This window comes from Pteropus alecto, unplaced genomic scaffold, assembly GCF_000325575.1.
Source record: "Pteropus alecto unplaced genomic scaffold, ASM32557v1 scaffold61, whole genome shotgun sequence".
Classification (NCBI taxonomy): domain Eukaryota; kingdom Metazoa; phylum Chordata; class Mammalia; order Chiroptera; family Pteropodidae; genus Pteropus; species Pteropus alecto.
In genome coordinates this window covers 17,830,125-17,850,263 of record NW_006434835.1, presented here as the reverse complement: position 1 = coordinate 17,850,263, position 20,139 = coordinate 17,830,125, and the positions used below count along the sequence as shown (strand labels likewise).

Sequence of the window (20,139 nt, the reverse complement as noted above, 5' to 3'; positions counted from 1 at the left end):
CAGCTCTGCTTTCAAGATAGTGTTTTTCCTGTGGCCTTTCTCTTCTCTCATGTGTTACTGACTTTCCCTCAAGGGATAAGGGGGTGGCTGGGAACAACAGAGAAGCCATCACAGGAGCCATTAAAAACTCCCTCAGATTGCCTGGTATCAGAGCTGTTTAGGGTAATTCAGTCCTGAAAGCAGCTTTTATCTCGACATCCCTGACTTGCTGCCCTGTTGATGGGGAACTGACTCCCTGGGAGGTTCCCCTCAGCAAAAGGATGTCTGCTACCCAGCAGAGAGGGACATGGGCCTCTGGTCTTTGTTCTCTGGGAGGCCTCAGCATTTTTAGGCATCCTGCCTATCTAGAGGAACTGGACAAAGCAACTGTCTAGAGCAAAGGAGGCACAGATGTAAAAGCGGAAAAAAGATCATGTGTGTGAACACAGCTAGTACAAAAGACTGGACTGATGTTATAATTTTTGATGTTACCACAATCTAATTTCTCAGAGAGAGAGAAAGGTGTGTGTGTGTGTGCGTATGTGTGCGCGCGCATGTGTACGTACATGCAAACAAAGTTAGTCTGAGAAACAAAGTAGAACATGGAAAATTCGTCAACTGAAAACTGCTACAGAAAGAGTAAATGTGACGTGACCCGCTTCAGCCTCAGGTTCGCTCTATAATCACAGGCCAATTGTATATCGTTTCTACACAATTGCCTATCTTATGAGATAAAAGTAATAATCTGCCCCCTTCACTGCCTACTAACCTAACATGGTTTTAAAGAGCTAAAATCCCTGGAGGATGGAGGGACTGCATAAGTGTTCTGTAATTAAACACATTGAAATTGAAGGCCTCAAGATTTCCTGCCCTGTTTGTTGAGAATCATAGTAACATCCTTTTATCTGAGATCAGACTTCCAGTATCTTCCACCATCTACCAAATACAAGTACATTTTGCAACTGTAAAATAAAGGCTTTCTGCAGCTAGCTGTCCTTCAGCCTGATACACAAGAAAGGTATAAGGCCTCTCTCACACCTTCAGCCGACACTGGTTATAAAATAAGATTAAAGATAGGAGGACATGCTGAAGCACTAAGAAAACATACTTGACAGTGGAAAAAGAGGAAAGGGAGTCAGTATAAAATATTTATATATGGGGCCATTTAGTGAATGGTCAAATAGCCCTAAACAACTGGCTAAGTCTTGTTGGCACTGTCAAGAAAAAGTTAAATTATACTTAGTAGGAAGCATGGGGGAAAAAAAAAAAAGGCAGGACATAATGTAACAGCATGTTCTAGACCATGGTTTTTGGACGTGTCCATGAGGTAAAATCTGAAAAACGCCACAGCCCCAGGAATAGAAATACGGGTGAGGACCTGACCAGATAGATGGTATAATGGGACTAATCATAGTATGTGAATGACCTCACGTGATTCCTACATTAAAATATTTTCAAAGATTCTGGGAATATGGCAGTGATGGCAGTAACGGCATAGTTCTTTTATCTCTCTTATCCCTACATAAAAACAGAGCAACCATTTATCAAAACTTAAAAACCATGGATAGATGCAGCAAGATTTTTTGGTAAGGTATTCCCCTCCAACACCAAAATATAAGTGGGAGAAGACAAAGCACCAATAGTATCAGCTCCTGAACAAGAGAAAGATTAGGAAAGCAACGGGCTTTCTTACAAACCTGAGAACATGAGAACCCCAAAATAGCTAAAATAGGTATTTCCTGGCAATGACAGGAAACCAATCTGAGAACAGCTGCTGAAACTGGGGGAGGCTTTGTCCAGGCCAGTGGTACGTGAATGCAAGGGGCCCGTTGTAAGAGCTGAAAGAGCTCGAGCCATCTGGCCACCAAGCCTCCTTTCCAGGAAAGGGCCCACGCTGAGAAGAAATTTCTGGGAGTGAAATCGGTATTGCGCAGGGCAGGAATAATAGAGACAGAAAATCAAGAGGATGTCCAGATGAAAGTGGGGGAAAGAAACAGAGCCAGAGACATCAGAAAGCAACCGAGAAGGAGAAAAGAAGGGGAGAGGGAGGGGAGGGGAGGGGAGAGGGAAGAGGAAGAAGGAAAAGAAGACTAGAGGGAGTTCTGTGACGTTAGAAAACCTTGAAAGTTCTAGAAAACGAATTTCCCATAAAAATGTATAACAGAAGTATCAAGATCAAATCACATACAAAATTACAATAATAATTTTAAAACGGCATAGGGGAATACCTGTATAGAAAAATGAAATCGTACTAGAAAGGCATGCCCACAGAAGAGACCAAAATTATAAACTTCTATTTCAAAATGGCTCAATAACAGTAAAACAACAATACAAGACATGAAAAATAACAATCAGTATTACAAAAGATAGGAAACTAGGTGGTGGAACTCAGAAAAGAATGTAAAATGAAAGAAAAATAATAATTCAGAGAGGAAGATGACGTTAGAAGGAACATAAGAGCACAGAAACGACAGTTAATGCTTTACAAGAAATAGGTAAAAAGAGAAATTATTTTTAATAAAAAAGATGACATACATCAAAGCTAGGCAAAGAAGATCCAACATATGGATAACGGGTGCCTGAAAATGAAAAACAAAGAAGTGGAGCAAAACAAACACTTAAAGCTATAATTCAAAAAAAATTTTCTTATCGAAACTAATTAAAAGAGCATTCTGTGTATTTGAGCATACTGACCCAGAATAAGCAACACCAAAGAATATTCTAGCAATATCACCAAACCATCAAAGACAAAGAAAAAAAAATACTTTGGGCACCTAAGCGAAAGCAAATGATTTATTACAGAAGAAAATTTAGATTATTGTCAGAGTGTTTTCATTAATGCTTTATAACAGAGGAAAATGGAGTAGCAAATATGATATCCTTAAGGGTAAAAAATACTAACTAACATCTAAGAACTCAAAGAATATTGCTCCCATAAATCCTTACTAAAGAATTTACTTGAAAACAAGCTTGAGACAACCAAAATGACTAGCGGTGTGACTGATGTGAGCATTAAACACATAGTACTTACAGAAGTACGACTAAGAACTAAAGAAGAAAAAGTATCATATGTAAGGACAATATGCCCAAACAGTATAGATGGAATACAGTCTCAAGAAATTATAGAATTGAGAGCACATATATCAAAAAAAAAAAAAAATTAACAAATCTGTGTTTATATTGATGATGGTACAGTAGTAGTAGTAGTATTCTAATACTGTATATTGTAAAAGAAAGAGTAAATGAGTAATTATAGAATATTCTAATTCTATCAGAATGTTCTTGAGAACCAAGATTCTCACTGTGGAAAAAGAAATACAGGTTACTATAGAAGAGGTTAAATTTAAAACCCTATAGTCCTGCATATGAGTTGAAAGTATCAGTGTGAGCATTTCACATATGTGTATGTTGTACTGATATACATATACACACATGCATATATATTTCCTAGCTCTGTGCACTAAAGAAGGCTAGAAACAATCACCAACCCAATAGCAATAAGTTTCTATAGCCCTCAGATTGTGTAATTGAAATACCTTTTTTCACTCAAAGAAACAAAGGCTTTTGAGAAAATGGATGATTCCAGGTCTAGGGAAGGCACGTTTTACTATAGCAAGGAAGCACAAGCACTCAGGAGGCTAATCACGGACCAAAAATATGATGGTTTGAGCTTCTAAAAAATAATAGTGATTGATTAGAACTCAAAAATATGTTTAGATTCTAGAATTCATATGATATATAAGCAACTAATTAGTCAACTTTGGAGGGTGATAGAGAACCAATTCATTATCTTGAAAACTATAAATAAGGAGAAAGAATTGAGCCTTTATCCTGCCTTTCTTGTATGAACTGTACCACTGAGTCACCAAATAGTAGATGAGAGGAAGCATCTCTTTATAAATGTATTCCAACTAATAAATAAGAAAAGAGAAATAATTTGAAATAATATAAAAAAATAATATCATTATTTTGCAACTCCCAATAAATAAATGGACCTGGGCATTAAGTTTTAACAACTGCTGACATCAAAAAAAAAGAAAGCAATAATCAGACATAGATCATATGTCCAGAATGGGGGCATTGCTTCATTGTTTAAAGAATTGAGACAGGTGGTATAAATGTTTTATAATCTGTAATCTGACTATAATCTGCACGTTATTTTCATTTCACCATAATAAGAACAATTTATTAATTTTTGTTATGTATTTTAAAAGGGGGTCATTTTTTCCCATTTATAATGAAGAATGGTATAATATACATTATGGATGGTGAATGATTATATTTGGGTTTTGGTTATAATTTTATTTAATGGATCTATGCTGGCCAACAGAATGGTTCGATATGGCACAGTTCCCATGAAGTTCAGCTCAGTCAACAGATATGGATAAAATCGAGTTCCACAGAACAGAACCAAAATACTACAAAAGATCCATGGGCCACTGAGTGCTTTGTAGGCCCTTCAGCATAAGATCTCTATCCTTCTGATTAGTAGTGATATTTGAGAACTTATTTTCCTTTGTATCACGCTTTATTTCTTTGCATTCAATTGAGCAGATGAGATGGCTTAATAACAGTAATAGAACTAGTACAATCACTGTCTAGCCTATTTTTTTTAGCATTGTGCTGTATAATACTAATTGATTAAAAAGAAAACCAGCGCTTAATGGGATTTTCTTTGCTCAGCTGTCTATAACCAATCAGTATTTTGATGTGAATGAGTATTAAACTAGGCTTCCAGTATAAGTAAGAACTAAAGAAGTTATACAGTCTCAAGAAATTATAGAATTGAGAGCACATATATCAAAAAAAAAAAAAAATTAACAAATCTGTGTTTATATTGATGATGGTACAGTAGTAGTAGTAGTATTCTAATACTGTATATTGTAAAAGAAAGAGTAAATGAGTAATTATAGAATATTCTAATTCTATCAGAATGTTCTTGAGAACCAAGATTCTCACTGTGGAAAAAGAAATACAGGTTACTATAGAAGAGGTTAAATTTAAAACCCTATAGTCCTGCATATGAGTTGAAAGTATCAGTGTGAGCATTTCACATATGTGTATGTTGTACTGATATACATATACACACATGCATATATATTTCCTAGCTCTGTGCACTAAAGAAGGCTAGAAACAATCACCAACCCAATAGCAATAAGTTTCTATAGCCCTCAGATTGTGTAATTGAAATACCTTTTTTCACTCAAAGAAACAAAGGCTTTTGAGAAAATGGATGATTCCAGGTCTAGGGAAGGCACGTTTTACTATAGCAAGGAAGCACAAGCACTCAGGAGGCTAATCACGGACCAAAAATATGATGGTTTGAGCTTCTAAAAAATAATAGTGATTGATTAGAACTCAAAAATATGTTTAGATTCTAGAATTCATATGATATATAAGCAACTAATTAGTCAACTTTGGAGGGTGATAGAGAACCAATTCATTATCTTGAAAACTATAAATAAGGAGAAAGAATTGAGCCTTTATCCTGCCTTTCCTGTATGAACTGTACCACTGAGTCACCAAATAGTAGATGAGAGGAAGCATCTCTTTATAAATGTATTCCAACTAATAAATAAGAAAAGAGAAATAATTTGAAATAATATAAAAAAATAATATCATTATTTTGCAACTCCCAATAAATAAATGGACCTGGGCATTAAGTTTTAACAACTGCTGACATCAAAAAAAAAGAAAGCAATAATCAGACATAGATCATATGTCCAGAATGGGGGCATTGCTTCATTGTTTAAAGAATTGAGACAGGTGGTATAAATGTTTTATAATCTGTAATCTGACTATAATCTGCACGTTATTTTCATTTCACCATAATAAGAACAATTTATTAATTTTTGTTATGTATTTTAAAAGGGGGTCATTTTTTCCCATTTATAATGAAGAATGGTATAATATACATTATGGATGGTGAATGATTATATTTGGGTTTTGGTTATAATTTTATTTAATGGATCTATGCTGGCCAACAGAATGGTTCGATATGGCACAGTTCCCATGAAGTTCAGCTCAGTCAACAGATATGGATAAAATCGAGTTCCACAGAACAGAACCAAAATACTACAAAAGATCCATGGGCCACTGAGTGCTTTGTAGGCCCTTCAGCATAAGATCTCTATCCTTCTGATTAGTAGTGATATTTGAGAACTTATTTTCCTTTGTATCACGCTTTATTTCTTTGCATTCAATTGAGCAGATGAGATGGCTTAATAACAGTAATAGAACTAGTACAATCACTGTCTAGCCTATTTTTTTTAGCATTGTGCTGTATAATACTAATTGATTAAAAAGAAAACCAGCGCTTAATGGGATTTTCTTTGCTCAGCTGTCTATAACCAATCAGTATTTTGATGTGAATGAGTATTAAACTAGGCTTCCAGTATAAGTAAGAACAAGATAAAGAAGTTTCTTTTTTTCATAAATGAGTTTTAATACAATAGTTACTTTTTGTTCTTAAAGTAAGAGAAGAGGAAAGAGCCAGCCTTCTTCCCTATTTATATGGGTCAGAGCCATCCAAGAAAGCAGAAAGGACCACCATGCCTCAAAGGCTGCTAGGAGCAACAGAATTATGGCTGGATGAATCATGGGTCTTAACTGGGATGGAAAACCTCTGTGCCCATGGAATCTACCTTAGAAGGAGCTCCCTCTCTGGACCTTTCCATCAGAAATTGCTGAAAATAAAAACAAAATTTTGCATGTAGAAGCCACCTGAACCTAATATATGTCCACTAAATTGGGAAATATGGGTCGCTCTATTGAGAAATGGCCCTAGAGTCCCTCTATGGAATGGGGAACACAAATCCTGAGACTGGATGACTGCTTCCTACAGTCAGAAATTGAACAAGTAATTACACACTTTTTAAACTACATTCATGTCTACAGCCATGCCACCTTGAACAAGCCGGATCCCATCTGATCTCAGAAGCTAAGCAGGGTCAGGCCTAGTTAGTACCTGGGTGGGAGACCATCTAGGAAGACCAGGTGCTGTAGGCGTAAAAAATAATAAAAATAAAAATAAGGTATTATAAGCTAACAAGGTCCTTGCAATCTGTGAGATCAACCAAGGGTTGCCTTGCCTAAAAAAATAATTAAATAAAAATAATTTTAAAAAATACACTGCATTCATTATGCATTTCTAATGCCAAATGTTTTCTAAGCATTTTGCTTAGGTTATTATATAATACTAACAAGAAGTCTAAGTGGTAGGTGTTATTATCTCCACTTGTCCATATTAAGAAACTGAGTTTCAGAGAGGCTATATGATTTACTCTGATCTTGCAGTTCATCCGGAGCATTTGGATCCCATCTGGATCCAAAGCCCATGCGCCTCTTCCTACTTCACCAGATGCTCCACCTGGCCAAGAAGTAGAAGCCCAGTGTCTCTGGGAATGTCTTAGAACATTCAGAACCATGTTAGCCTACACTGGAGTTAGAAGTAAGTCCCACTGAAGGTGAAATTCTCAGGTAGGGTACCAAGCCCATACTTTTAGCTCTCTTCCTCAGCACACTCTTGAGGGAGGAAAAATTATATTTATTTATATGCATACATACATACATACATACATATAATGATATATCGTACTTGTCTGATATAAATAAAATATATACATAATTTTTAAATACTTATATTTTATATATATAAACTCTTTAATTTCTAATTAACTAAGTGAACTGCCGTGTGTCTGCCCAGATTGATGAGGCTACCCGCAAACCTTGGCTGCTTGCTGTAGGCACAGACTGGGCCTGCAGAATAGGCTTTAAGGAGCTGGAGATTATGAAAGAAGTAGATTTTCCAATAACTTTTCTGAGCTCTTCTTTTTCTCCCTGGGGTTTTCTTTTACTTATTGCCCTGGTTGCATCCCTTTTGGTCTCCCTTAGTAGGCTGTGAGCTTAAGGCCAGGGTCCATGTCTGCTCCATTTGCGTCTCTCCCCTGACCCATTACTCACCTGACCCAGGCACTGGCACACAGTAGATCCTCGCCAGCAGTTTTCTGAGTGGTGTCTCTTGCCCTGACGTTGGTGTCAACTTGGAATGCGGGTTTGGAGCTATGGAGCAGACAGCTCAGAGACAGCCCAGGGAGGTCCATCGAGGAAGGAGGGCCAGGCCAAGTGAATTGATTGTTTCTCCTCTTATGCGCAGTTCACTGGCTGTTTACCACGTGTGGGGCTAGTGGGCCTCACGGCCCCACGCAGGCCCAGTGCAACAACGCCTACCGGAATTCCAACCTGAGCGTGGTGGTGGGGAGCGAGGGCCCCCTGAAGGGCATCCAGACCTGGAAGGTGCCAGCCACCGACACCTACAGGTGCGTATGCGGAAGGGGGAAGCTGAGGGGCAGACTGCCCTCCTGAAAAGGCCTGGAGGCCCGCCTGTGAGTGCATGCCCCCGGGGTGCCTGGGTGACTCACCAAGGCTCAGAGGCCACAGAGTCTGGCCCGTAGCAGGGTGCTAGAACTGGAGATGGCAAGATTTTAGAGAGTGGGATATGGCAGCAAAAGAAGATGACATGTCCTCTCTCCTCAAGGAGCCCACAGATTATTTGTGGACATGATATCTATGCATGAGCTAGCTTCAGAACATTCATTATCTTTATTATTATTAAGTATAATTATGATGGGCTATTCTTTGAATATTACTTGATGCTGTTCCAATGAAGCAGTGCATGTAAAAATGTTTGGGAAATCAAAGTGTGGTGCACATGAAAGATGATGTTCTTATCCTTGAGCTTTTTTTCCTGGTCTTTCACTATTCTCAAGTATAGCAACTGTTCTCGAACTCTTGCCCCTTGTCCGCCCCTAGCCCACAATATTCCATTAGAGCAAGGCCAGGCTAGAGGGAGACCCGACTCCCCTGGGCCGCTTTGAGGTCATGACACTAAGCAAAGCTGATGGTGGAGCCTAGACCAGTGAGTGGACATTGGAATGACTGGAGGGCTGGTTGAAACACATCGCCGGGCCCACCCCTGGAGCCTCTGGTTTTGTAGGTCTGGAGTGGAGTCCCAGAATAAGAATTTCTAACAAGTTCCAGGTGATGCTGATGCATCCCTGAGAACCACCAAGTCAGGTCAAACCTTTGTCTGTGGCCCTCACATAGCTCTGTGATGTGGGCAAGGCCACTGCTGCAGTCCTTACTTTACAAATGAGGAAACTGAGGCTCAGGAAGTCAGGAGCCTCTGACAGTCCAGAAATCGCCTGCAGCCCCAGACTCCTGAGGCTCAGCCTCCCTGTGGCTCCTTCCACCCCACAGCCAGGCTGTTTAAACAGAAAGCATCATAATTATGCCCTTGTCAGTCCAAATATCCCCCAGAGGCTGAACACAATGGGAAGTGAGCTCTTTTTCTCCTTCTGCAGCCCCCAACCCCTGGCATATCCTCAGCCCCCTGAGAAGAACAGGAGTTTCTCAAGTTGCCCTATTTTCTGTGGCAGCCCCACTCCTGGGACCTCAGTGTAAAAGCGTTCCAGGGAGAGCCCTAAGTGCTTTTTAAATGACAATCTGGGCAAGAATGCAATAACAAGGTTTGGCTGCAATCAGATGAGCTGCTCTAGGTCCCTCACATTCCCAGTAAATGGCCAAAGACCCGCAGCCATCACTGACCCCACCACCCCAAGCTGGCCAGGCCTCCCATTCTTGCCTGGCTGGGTTCCCATAGGTCATCCACTGTCCCAGAGAAGGGGTGACTATTGAGGATCCACTGGGTATTTCTCCTCCTTTTTAGCAGTGAGGTAGGTGTCATTATTACTGTCACTGTTGACATGCCTTTGTTTCTATATAAGAAGCTTTGCAATGGGTTTAAGGCCACCTGATCAGAGACAGCAGCCAGACAGCACTTCCAGGAACAGACTGACCCCACAGACAATAGTATCTGACTTTTCTGCTTCCAAGGACTCTTCCCTGACTTCCTCAGATGGACTCCACGTTTTGAAAGGTTTTGCCTGCTAGATAAACGGCACTATTAAATAATGATTAATCCACTTTCTCGATTACAGCCTCATCTAAGACTAACCAGGTTTCTAATCTGCACGATTCGCCACAGTATTGCCACACTGCCTTGATATAAACCCAGCCCAAATCGGAGAACTGCTTCCATTTCTCTTTTTGAAATACTAAGACTAGTTCGCAGACTCCAGCATTGCCTGGCGAACGCTCACTGAAAACATACACAAGGAGCTGTTTTTCTGTTGAAGAAGGAGACGTGAAGTGTCCACATTGGTAAAGGGGACATTTTGATCTGTCAAACTGGCCCAAGATAAGATCATATCAAAAATGGAAGAATCAAAGCCAAAAAGCACTGGGTTGGGGTTTTTGTTGTTATTGTTGAGTCCTTGTTTTTTTTAACCAAGTAAAGGCTGTAACAGACACAGTCATCCTTTGGTATCGGAGGGGAATTGGTTTCAGGACTCCCTTTGGATACCAAAATGTGAGGATGCTCAAGTCCCTTATATAAAATGGCATACGTAGTATTTGCATGTAAACTACACACATCCTCCTGTATACTTTCAATCATCTTTAGATCACTTATAATACCTAATACAATGTAAATGCTTCTTAATAGTTGTTATACAGTATTGTTTAAGGAATAATGACAGGGAAAAAAGTCTATGCATGTTCAATACATGTCAACAACAAGGTAACATTTTTTTCAGATATTTTTAATCTGTGTTTAGTTGAACTCCCAGTGTAGAGCCCACTGACACAGAGGGTCGGAGGATCAACTGTATTTCCGGCCTTCACTTCATCTTTGACGCTAAATAAGGCTCTGGGCTTGGTTGTTAATGTCCATTGGTCACTTTACTTAGTATTCAAAGAAGCAAAAGTTTAATGATTTGCTTTAGACCACATCACAACGTCCCCAAGTCAGAATATCCATATTGAGAAGTCAGGTGGCCTTTTTCTGGAAGACATTTTCTCCATATTAACTAATTTTTATTTAGTAAGGGCAGTTCATCTAGCGAAATAAACATAGGGCACAGCAGAGGGCATCAGGAAAAGGCTCTTAGAAACAGAAAGGTTGGCAGCATTCCTCACGGAGTCCGTCTCCTCCCGGGGGAGTGTGGGTGCTCAGCTGGTGTGTCTGGCTGCTGCCTGCGGCCCGGGACTATTACTGCTCCAGCTGACTTCTCTACCTACTGGTCTAGGAGGTGAAGGAAGGGGACTAAGACTCACCAAGCACCTGCTGTATGCGGGGTTGGGGCCATCATCATTGCTGGGGCGTCCTCAGGGAGGCAGCAGGTGCTAGCAGCCTCCACTCCTGACTGATCATTTGTTCTGGGTCCATCTCCTGCCCGCTTCTGTTTTGCCTATGCAACAAAGGAAGAGGCCCAGAAAGAGGGAGAGGAAGAAGAGGCTGGGGGAGAGACAACACACAGGGCAGGGTGGGTGGGGAGGAGCAGGGACAACACCCAAATCCCCATCCCCCCCCCCTGCTTTCCCGCCCTGTGCTTCCTCTTCCCCTGCAGTCACCACTTTCTCTGTCAGAACAGTAGAGGTGATGCGATCACTTCAAGTACATATGTCCTATTGTCCAGATCTGCTTTGCAAAAGCATGTTAAACACCTATTAGGACACCGTACCTGACAAAAAGTATGTAAAAGTGAACAAGATATACTCCCTGCCCAATAGGAGCCCTGGCCCATGGGGATGGTAGATGTAGGAACAAAGCATTTCAGTGCGATGTAGAAAGTACCACCGTGGAGGTTTGCACAAGGCATTGCTATCAGAGGCCAAGGTAAAGGCCTTGAGTTCAGGAGTGGCTGCCACAAAGAGAAAGAAGCCTGAGTTCAGTCTTAAAAGTGATAGACTTATCTACAAAGAAGAGGGGAGGGCCTTTCTGGTGGGTAGAGTGCCTGGGGCAAGGCCTGGCCTGCCTGAGCGGAGGTGGCACCTGGCCCTGGGGTCGAGCCTCGCCTCCCAAATGCCTTTAGCTCCCCCTGGTGACGGTGTGTGGCAGCAGTGAGAGAAACAAGCCTGGAGGCGGGAAGAGCAGATGGAAGGCAGACTCTGTCACTCAGGCAAGAGTCAGAAGGAGCTACACCAGAGCAGGGGAATTATGGATGGAGAGAGGAGAGGGTGCAGAGCCTTTGGGAGGTAGAATCAGCATGATTGGAGGATTGGAGGAGGAGGCAGTGCCCAAGATGACAGCCATGCTGGGGGGACTAAGGAAGCCAGGACAATGAGTGACAGCTACGGTCCCAAGGAGCTTGATTGAGAAGGACAGGCAAAGATTAGGCTAATGGTGAGAAGAGCATCTGACTAAGGGAGATTTCTGGGTCGTGGTTCTGAGTGATGATGTCTGGAGTGTGCCCATGGGAGTGGGTGGCTGAAGTGGATCACAAAAGGAGCATTAATTAAGGGGTCTATGCTGGGTTAGGTGAGATCCTCAGCCTCACCATAAAATGAGGACAGATGCTGACAGCTCTGAGGACTGCTAGGGATTTGATGTGATTCTTTGCATGACATTCCCATTCAGAGGCAGTCCACACTCAGTAGATGCTGGACAGCCATCTCTCTCTTCCTGACTTCTTCCCCGCTTCATCCCCATCTCTCTTCCTCCAACCTACCTTCCTTCCTTCCTTCCTTCCTTCCTTCCTTCCTTCCTTCCTTCCTTCCTTCCTTCCTTCCTTTCTATCTTCTAACCTCTCGAGGGCTCAGCATTCTTCCCAGCCCTCAGTCTTCCCCGCTCACACACGCACACGCTCATACACACACATATCCACACATTGCCTATAAAAACATTTGTTAAGCACGGCCGACAGCTCCCAATGGCAGTTCTCTCAGGGTTCACTTATTCCTCAGACATAATGTACAAGAGGCCCCAGATCCCATTTGGAGCCAGCAAAGCCTGTCCGCTGACCTGGGCCACAGCTGTTTCTGACAGTCTCCATCACTGATACTCATTTTCCTGCCTTGCTCCAGGGACCAGCATGTGCAGCTGGATGACACCATCATTCAGCCCAATCTCCACACAGCCATGGAACTCCTACTGTGTACCAGGCACTGAGTAGGTGCTACAGGACTTGTAGAGAGGACTAAGACTCTGGAGACCACAGGACAGTAAAGTTAAACAGTCCACAATGCCAGGAAAGTTCTAGACAATTATAGAAGGGAGTCACAAATCATGATTAATTGTCAGAGTAATTGTGCAGATAGCCATCACCGTGAAGAGCACAGGGCGGGGAAAGCCGGAGTGTGGGGATTGTGCGAAGATCGATGATGGGCTGCAGACAGAATGGGGTTTGAGTCTGATTTCTGCCCCTGACACACCATGCGACCTTGAAAGTGTGCTTTCCCTTCTCTGCAGGGGCCCCAACTGTAGAGGGAGGGGTTGTAGAGAGAGGTCACTGAGATCTCTTCCAGCTCCGATATTCCCAGGCACTGAGGGCTGCACAGGTCAAGCAGGTGGCAGGGAGGAAGTGAACAGTGAGCCTTGCTCATAGGTACAATCTGGAATGAAACTCTCACAGCAAGGAACAGGTGCCTCCACAGCTGGTCCTTCGCCGCTAACCCCAGGGGTGTCCCCTGGTGGCTCAAATGGCCCATCTGGATAATCCAACCACCCATCTCAACAAGAATTTCCCACTGACCAAGCCCTGTACCTACCCATCCATCCCCTGTGCCCTCACAATAAGCCTGCAGGCCAGGATAGGCAAGGCTGGTCTTACTGTCCTGATTTCACAGAGGAGGAAACCAAGACTCGGAGGAGGGAAAGGGATTTGCCCAAGGTCCCGCTGGGAATTAGAGGCAGAGCCCAGAGTGGGATGCTGGAGAGACACGAGGTGCTTCACACTTCTCCCAGTGGGGTTCACTCACTCCTTCCCCTCCCCCCGACCCCAGCCTACCCTGGGAGGTGCGGTGCCAACACACCGATTGTGCTGCACGCCAGCTGTGCTCAGGATCCGGCAGGCAGCCACTTTGATTTGCTGCTAGTTCTTTATTTTAAAAAGATTCACAACTCAATTATATCAGGTAACAGTAGCTAACAGTTAATAATACAAGACGCAAACCCAATAAACATCTATTCCGACCAGGGGCCATGGACTTAGATGAAGAAAAACAAAAAAATTACAGTGTCAGTTCGTTGATAACAATATCTCGTAATTTCTAGTAAATTGGAATGACTGCGAGTATTTCCCTCACCTGAGCAGCAGGTATATTAAGTTACTGTCGTTCGTCAACCATCAAAAATAAATTGTTTACGAGGGATGGGGAGAAAGCTTCAGAAATTCAGGTTGAGGTTATTATTCTGGCATGAGTTTGTGTAACATCATTCGTAGGATTTGGGGTCTTCAGAAGTGCCAAGGCTGGCCTGTGCTCCCACTGGCTCCCCACAGAGGTGGTTCCTGGGTGAAACTGAACAGCCTTGACCCCAGACCCCTTTGGCTATGCCTTGCTCTACTTATTGCTCTCTAGAAATCAGGGCCTCATTTACTCACCCCAATTCTGACTCCCAGAAGTCACCCTGGGAGAGCAGTGGGCAGGCTCGGCCACAGGGGTACATCAGAACAGCAGCTACTATTTCTCGCTCACTGGCTGCACTCCAGGCACTGAATTAGTTCCCTTACAGGCATTATCTCATTTAATTTTCACAACGATCCTTCAGGGTCGATATTATTATCTCTCCTTAGTAGATGAGGAAACTGTAGCTCAGAACATGTAAATAACCCACCCAAAGTCACACAGCTAATGAGTAACACGGGCAGGGCCAGGGCCAAGAGAGGCAAGCAAGGTGTCTTGGACACAAAACTTAAGAAGACATTGGCTCTCGGGTCAACATAAATGCAGGGTCAGCACCTGGGAGGGGGGTGCCTCTCTTGCCTCACCCTAGTCCCGGCCCTGAGTAACAGAGCTTGCATTTGCACCCAGGTCTGTCTGCACTTAAGTCCTTCCTTTTTTCACTATGGGACATCCCACTCCAGAAGAGATCAGCCTTGTAGTAGCAACTAGAAGCTTCCAAAGGATTGAAGCTCTACGGTGGGATTTCAGGCCTCAGAGACTTGATGACGAAGGCATTACTTCCCAGGACTCCCATAATTAGCCCAGACAGGCAGTTGCCTGCTCCCCATGACTTTAAGCAAATCCATAATCCAGGTTAAAAATCCAGCTGCTGACACCTAGTTGCCAAGCTCTGCTCTCTACTTTGGACTCTATAGAGCTGACTCCAGCCCAGAGTCCTACCCCGCATTTGGCATCAGTCTGCAGTCTTTTCAAATCCACTGCTTATACTAATGAGGGCACGGGTCCTTGTCCTCATTTTTCTCCTTGGGTGGGAAAGCCGAGGCTCAGAGAGGTTAACCAAGTTGCCCCAAGTCACACCATCAGCAGAGTGACCAGCATATGACTCAGGACTCTTTCCACCCACCTGACTGCCATGAACTAGGTCAAGACCTAAATGAGGCCAGAGCATTCAGACTTGGTTGGGGGCGGGAAAAATAAGAAAGTTTAGGGAGGGGGAAAAAAAAAGTCAGGAGCAAACAACTTCTAAAATATAATAATTTGGCTAAATTTAAACATGTGAAAGAGTTGAGAACGATTCATAATGCATGCAGATTGATGCAAATGACTTGCAAATGTGCAGAAAGAGATGAGAAGGGTACAGCTTACCTCTCAGCCATAAACAGGAGTGGGCAGGATGAGGACTCTGTCTCCCGGCAGCGGTTTTCCAAACAAACCACACTTTCAGGTTGAAACGACTTTCCGACTTTCCCATGCCGTCTGACAAAGCCCGGGAAGCCTGGAGCGGTGAGCAAGAGAGAGGTGGGCCGGTCCCCCTCGCTATCTCTAGGCTCCACAGTCTCTGGAACCCCCACCACCAGCACAACCCCCTGCCCCAGGCTTCCCTTCTCTGAGCTAAATATTCTCTTTGCTTTCCTTTCACCAATAAGCCTTCCTTTCCCCTCAGACTTTTAATGGTCCTATTACCTTCTCCATTTCTAATGAGTCAGGAGGGAGGGTTTGGCTTGAGGGTCTGAGTGAATTAGAATGGGCCACTAGCTTCTCAGACCACCCTTGCTGTACATCTATATAAGCCTAACAGCAGCATGGTGGGAAGGAATCGGCTTCTATGAGGGTAAATGTGGGGGTACAGACCAGGGTCTGCCAGCTGTGGCCTTTGATGAGTTACTTAAGCCCTCTGAGCCTTGGTTTCCTCATTTGTCAAATGAGATCACTAATAGCTACCGTTTATGGCTATTGGTAGCGGGGCATGCTATACGCATTGATGCCTGGTACATTGTAGGATGCTCAGGCATTGACCTCTACCTCCCCCTGCAGCCCTACAGCTCCCACCTCCCCACTGCAGCCACCTGCTGTGCTCAGACATACCCCAGGCTTTCCTGCCTCTTCCCATCCGTTCACGAAAGCCTGGCTCCCACCTTCCACCTCCTTCTGCTTGTCTGAGAGTCCTGCCTATCTTTCACCTCCACGAGGAAGCCAACTTCAAATCTCTGCCCCACATGCCCTGCAACCAGCCACAGTTTCCAGGTGCCACTGCCTTCATGCCCATCACAGTCATCTGTCTCCTTGCCAGCCCCTGAGCACCCAACAGCCCTGATTTTGTGCAAAGATATCCCACTTTCTCAGGGCTTTTGCCCCATTACCTCCTTTTGATGTTGAACCCTCTACCCTGTGAGTGCAGAATAGAAGATACGGTTCTTCTTTGACTAGGAAAGAGGCTGAGATTCTGAGAGGACACACAGCTAGAATATGGTCCGCCCTGATCATGGGACCCCAGAGCCCTTTGGTCCCTCTACCCTGCCTTCCCAGTTATAGCCATCCTTATGGTGAGATTTCTCCTTTCACAACTACTACCACCTCCCCACTTGCTTCGTAAGCCCCTGGACAGTCTGGAGCCGTCTCAGGTCTCCTCCTGTACACACGGCCAGCCTATGCCGTGCCTGCTTTCGGTGTGAGCTAGGATCGGTATCTGGCCGCCACCGAGAGAACGGGCCGAGGACTCGCCTTTGCATTCCATGGAGACTTCAGTTTCTCGCCTGTTGCATTAGCAATAAGTCAGCCTTCCAGGAGAACAGCCCTCCTGTTCTCTGCAGAACAGACCCGAGCCCTGCCTTCAGGAGCCTCCAAGAGACCCCTCACAAGCTTGGAATGTAAGGCGTTTCCTAGAACTATAGGAGGAGAAGCCACCGTGTATCCGCAGGAGCAAAACCGCCCTGCATCTCTTCGTAAAGGACCCTGGATCTGAATACGCAGGGACATGAAAACCTCCGAGAGCCTTCCCCTGGCAGCTGGTCCCTGGAGAGATACTTGTAGCTGGTGTGCCAGCTGTCTTTAAGACGTGCTGCCCTTCCATGGGGTTCACAATTGAGCTATTTCCCCCATCCTTGCTTGATTTTACCTCAACAAGCTAAGAGGCATCAGAAATAACCCCACATTCTCACTCTGTTTTTATTTTCATGGCTGGTTGTTGTCTGCACACATCTTGCTCCAGAAGTGGTTCTTCGTGGGATGGGAATAAACAGTCTGGGCTTGTAAATACCACTCTACTCCATCATTCCATATGGGACTTCTTGTGTCTAGATGCCGATGGGGAGATTTTAAAATCCTGTTCCAAGTCAGTTCCTGCTACTTCCACCATTAATAATAATAATAATAATAATATTAATAATAAATACTTCTGAGTGCTTCTTATGTGCCAGCCACAGTTCTAAGACTGCATGTCATAATTCCTTTAATCCTGACAACATACATAGGCTAGAAGGTAGGTTCTCATATTATCCCCATTTTACAGATATGGGACAGGGAAGTTATTTGTCTTGAGGTCACATGAGTCCTTTGATTTTGAACAGGGAGAAAAAATCCATAATAGGGAATCCCAGGCGTTCAAGACACCGTCACCCCGACACCGCACACTGACACAGACGCTCCCGCCCCTCCTTCTCGCTCTTTCTTCCCCTACCCCCCCCTTTTCCCCTCTCGTTCTTTCTTGCACCCTTTACTAGTTCTTTACCTTCCTAGCTCTGTGACAGAGGCCGTTCACTGCCCCTCTCTAAACTTGACCATCCTCCCCTGACGGTGGGGAGAGGAGGCATCCTTGCTGACCTGAGGGGCTGAGGCAGAGGAGGACCACCAGGATCACGACAGCGGTGCACTTGGCCCACTGGAAGCTGGCGGGTCGGCGGGAGGGGTGTCAGTTTTCGTCCCACGGCAGGAGCCTGTGTGCTTTGTCCCGTTGCAGCATCTCGGGCTACGGAGCTGCTGGTGGGAAAGGCGGGCGAAACACCATGATGCGGTCCCACGGCGTGTCTGTGCTGGGCATCTTCAACCTGGAGAAGGACGACACGCTGTACATCCTGGTCGGGCAGCAGGGGGAAGACGCCTGCCCCAGCGTAAGTGTCCGGAGCAGGGTTTTTCTCCTCCACACTCACCCGGGACCCAGGCAGGCCCCACGGAGGGCAGTGTGACGCCTGACATGCTCCTGGGAGCTCGCGTTCAAAGCTGGCAGGACTCGCCCTTATAGATGGGCCTCCCTTTCCAGGGCCATTTGAGTGCATGAGAAAGCGGGGGTTGTGGCTCTTGGGGTTTCACATCCCCACAGGGACCAAGGCTTAGGCACAGGTTTCATGAGTAACTCTTAAAACCGAAGAACCGATTCCTACTTGAATGGGCAAATGGTTGTTCCTCTCAGCAGAAGTACAAGTTGGAGCCACTTTCTAAACGTTCTTCCTAGGGCACTGTTGCCTTTAGCCATATTATTACAAACAGGAAAATACTAGGTTAAATATTTCTTATTCAGCTCTTAGGCACATATGTGTCCATAATTGAATGGAAAAAGTTCTAAAAAATACAGATAACGGTGTTTGTTTCTGGGGAAGGGTTTGGAGTTGAGGGTGCTTTATCAGTAATGTCTGATATGGTTACAAAAACAATGCATTCATATATTATTTAATATTTGTATGATTAAAACTTTTTTTAAAATTTAAAGCATAGATCAGAGCTGGAAGATCATGTAATCCACTTCCCCCATTTTAGAGAAGAGAAAATGGAGACCACAGAGGTAAAAGGACTTGTTTAAAGTCACTCGGGACACAGCACAGAATAGGGACTCTGGCTCCTGCTTTTGCTGTGCCCCGCGCTTACTTGGGCCCTCGGTTTGTATGGCCTTTTTCCCTTTCCCATTTATAGCCCATCACTTGACAAGCCAGACTGCCAGTCTCTGCAGCCCCAGAGACAGCATGTTGTGTTTGTTCTGATTTCTGACCCCACGGGGGTGTCCAGCTGTCAAACATGCAGAGCTCTAACAGCAGGAGTCAAGAAAGCTGATAATGGTTTAAAATTACCAGGAGAATGAGGAAGGGAAGACTAAAAAATCAGCAGCCATGCAACGTCTCAGCGCCCAGTTGTTTGCCTGTTGCCTTTGTTGAGGAGAGGCCCCTGGGTGCTGGCTGTCCTGGCAGGAATTCAGCACCCTGCAGGGTGCATCTCCCTCTTGGTGAGGCCCCACCCTCACTTGAAGTACAGCTTCTGCCGGGGACAGGGCCAAAGCAGGGAGCTGGGTTCCAGGGCCCAGGAGCCAGGGCCTCTTCTCCAGGAAATTACCCAAGAGTAGCCTCGGAGGACAGATGGGGGAACAAGGGCTGCAGTCTCACAAAATACATTCAGGGCTCCTAAGAGCTAGGTGCTAAGCTGGGAGCAAAGTGCACTCTCCCTTTCCCCCACCACCTTATGAGGTAAAGCAACTGAAGTAAGCTTAGCAGGTGCAGCCTTGTGCATGTGCAATGTCTGGACTCCAACTTTTATTTAGCAACGATAATCAGGAATTTCCAACCTGATATAATATATTAAGTCATTAAATTACAGGCTGCTGTAATTTTCACAGGAATTTATTGAGTGCTAATGCAATTCTTTCATCTAAGCAGAAAGATTGCATTGACTTTTGCAAGGGACTTTTACTTGATTGGATTGTAATCAGTTATGTCTTTTCACAGGACCGCGTCCTTTTTTTTTTTTAATTCAATTGTAATCTGCTTGTTACTCTGGGTTGCTGCACTTTATCATTTCATTAATCAACCTGCTTGCTCTCAAACTTTGTAGATGTGCAGGGAGAGTTTCCAAGGAGCCAATTTTCAGCCAGGGACAGAGGGCAGTCCCCTCTGCTGATAGGGCCAGGCAGAGCATGGGCTTGGGGGAAAGAATGGG

The 20,139-nt window shown here is 44.3% G+C and overlaps 1 protein-coding gene and 1 pseudogene across 1 annotated transcript in view; both read left to right on the top strand.

Moving 5' to 3' along the window:
* ALK (ALK receptor tyrosine kinase) overlaps positions 1 to 20,139 on the top strand; it is a 621,621-nt gene that overhangs the window by 566,004 nt on the left and 35,478 nt on the right. Inside the window, exons 12-13 of the mRNA XM_015588147.2 lie at positions 8,135 to 8,297; positions 18,179 to 18,329. Of these exons, the coding sequence (XP_015443633.2) occupies positions 8,135 to 8,297; positions 18,179 to 18,329 (314 nt within the window). The remainder of the gene's footprint in view (positions 1 to 8,134; positions 8,298 to 18,178; positions 18,330 to 20,139) is intronic.
* LOC112478510 lies at positions 6,869 to 6,987 on the top strand (annotated as a pseudogene).